General features: G+C 45.6%; 1 protein-coding gene across 1 annotated transcript; it reads right to left on the bottom strand.

Annotated features, from left to right (window-relative positions):
• Window positions 1–430: 430 nt before the first annotated feature.
• LOC120379963 (olfactory receptor 6N1-like) lies at window positions 431–1,363 on the bottom strand. The gene has a single exon (XM_039497476.1). It carries the CDS (start codon window positions 1,361–1,363, stop codon window positions 431–433), a length of 933 nt encoding a protein of 310 aa, XP_039353410.1.
• Between the last annotated feature and the right edge of the window lie 203 nt (window positions 1,364–1,566).

The raw sequence follows: 1,566 nt of genomic DNA, 5'->3' as shown, positions 1-1,566 counted from the left end.
GACCCTATGAGGCTCAGCAATTTACAGGACAATCCCAGTAAGCATGTAGGTATTAAAACACTAGAAACATCATCTGTTAAACAGGAAGTGAGTGTCAACCTTAACTATAGCAAAGCTGTCGTTTCACTATACGATACTATGTGCTACATTTTCTAATTGATTTCAGCTGCCTCCATTTTTGGGGTGCCCAACTTATCATCTACCTTCTGAATACCAGGCTTTTTTAAGGTGTTTCAAGAAGAACACCCCAAAATTGAGGTATTGAAAATCACTGGTTACATCTGAAAATGTCTTATGTCTTTCTGTCACATCAGTGGAAGGAGTCATTTTGGAGGGGAAGATGTATAGGATGATAGGAATAAATGGTGGAATGGAGAGACATAGGACATTGACAGAAGGAGTGAGGAAGCAAGGTTAGGTGCTCTGAAACTTAACCCTTGTTCCTCAAGAATGTTTTTCTCAGGGCTGTTTTCACATCCTTATTCCTCAGTGTGTATATGATCGGATTCAGCAGTGGCGTTATCACCGAGTAGAAAACGGACACCACTTTATTGATGTTAGACTCATACTTCACTGCAGGGCGGACGTACATGAAAATGAGGGTCCCGAAATAGATGGTGACCACAGAGAGGTGCGAAGCACAGGTGGAAAAGGTCTTCTTGCGGACGGCAGCTGATGACATCCTCAGTATGGTGACTATGATTTGGAAGTAAGAGGCCATGGTGAAGAGGACAGCAGACATGATGACGACAGTGCTGAAGGCATAGCCTACTGCCTGTATGGAGTAGGTGTCATTGCATGAGAGCCTAAAGAGCTGATTGGCATCACAGAAGAAATGGTTAATCCTGTTGGGGGTGCAGAAGGAAATCCTGGCAAGCATGAAAGATGCAAATGTGGGACAGACAAACCCCGTGAGCCAGCATAACATAGCTAAGTACTGGCAGGTGCTAGGGCTCATGATGGTGGAGTAATGCAGTGGGTTGCAGATTGCCAAGTACTGGTCGTAAGCCATGACTGTCAGGAGGAACAGCTCAGTGGCAGCAAAGGAGAAGAAGAAGTAATACTGGGCAATGCAGCCAGAGGCAGAGATGGTGCTCTGCTCCGCCAGGAAGCTGGCCAACATCTTGGGCACTGTGACGGTGGTGTACCAGACCTCCACAAAAGAGAGGTTACAGAGGAAGAAGTACATGGCGGTGTGAAGGTGGGAGTCCACCAGGATGACGAGGATGATAAGCATATTGCCCATGAGTGAGAGGAGGTAAATGATTAGGAACAGCACAAAGAGCAGGATCTGGAACTGTGGCAAGCTGGTGAACCTCTGGAAGATGAACTCAATGACCACTGTCCGGTTCTCTCTCTCCATGGGATTGGCCGGATAAATCTGTAAATTAAGAGGCACCTCATCTTCTGCATAAACACAACTGGCCCAAAAAACACCAGTTACATCTTGGATTAATGAATTATTAGGAGCCTCTCTCTCTCTCTCTCTCTCTCTCTGTCTATCTGTCTGTTTGCATGTCATCTGTTCATCGGAACATTATTTGATTACCAACAGGAATTAGGACC

Source organism: Mauremys reevesii, linkage group 13 (assembly GCF_016161935.1).
Source record: "Mauremys reevesii isolate NIE-2019 linkage group 13, ASM1616193v1, whole genome shotgun sequence".
Taxonomy (NCBI): domain Eukaryota; kingdom Metazoa; phylum Chordata; order Testudines; family Geoemydidae; genus Mauremys; species Mauremys reevesii.
This window is presented reverse-complemented; position numbering and strand designations above follow the sequence as displayed.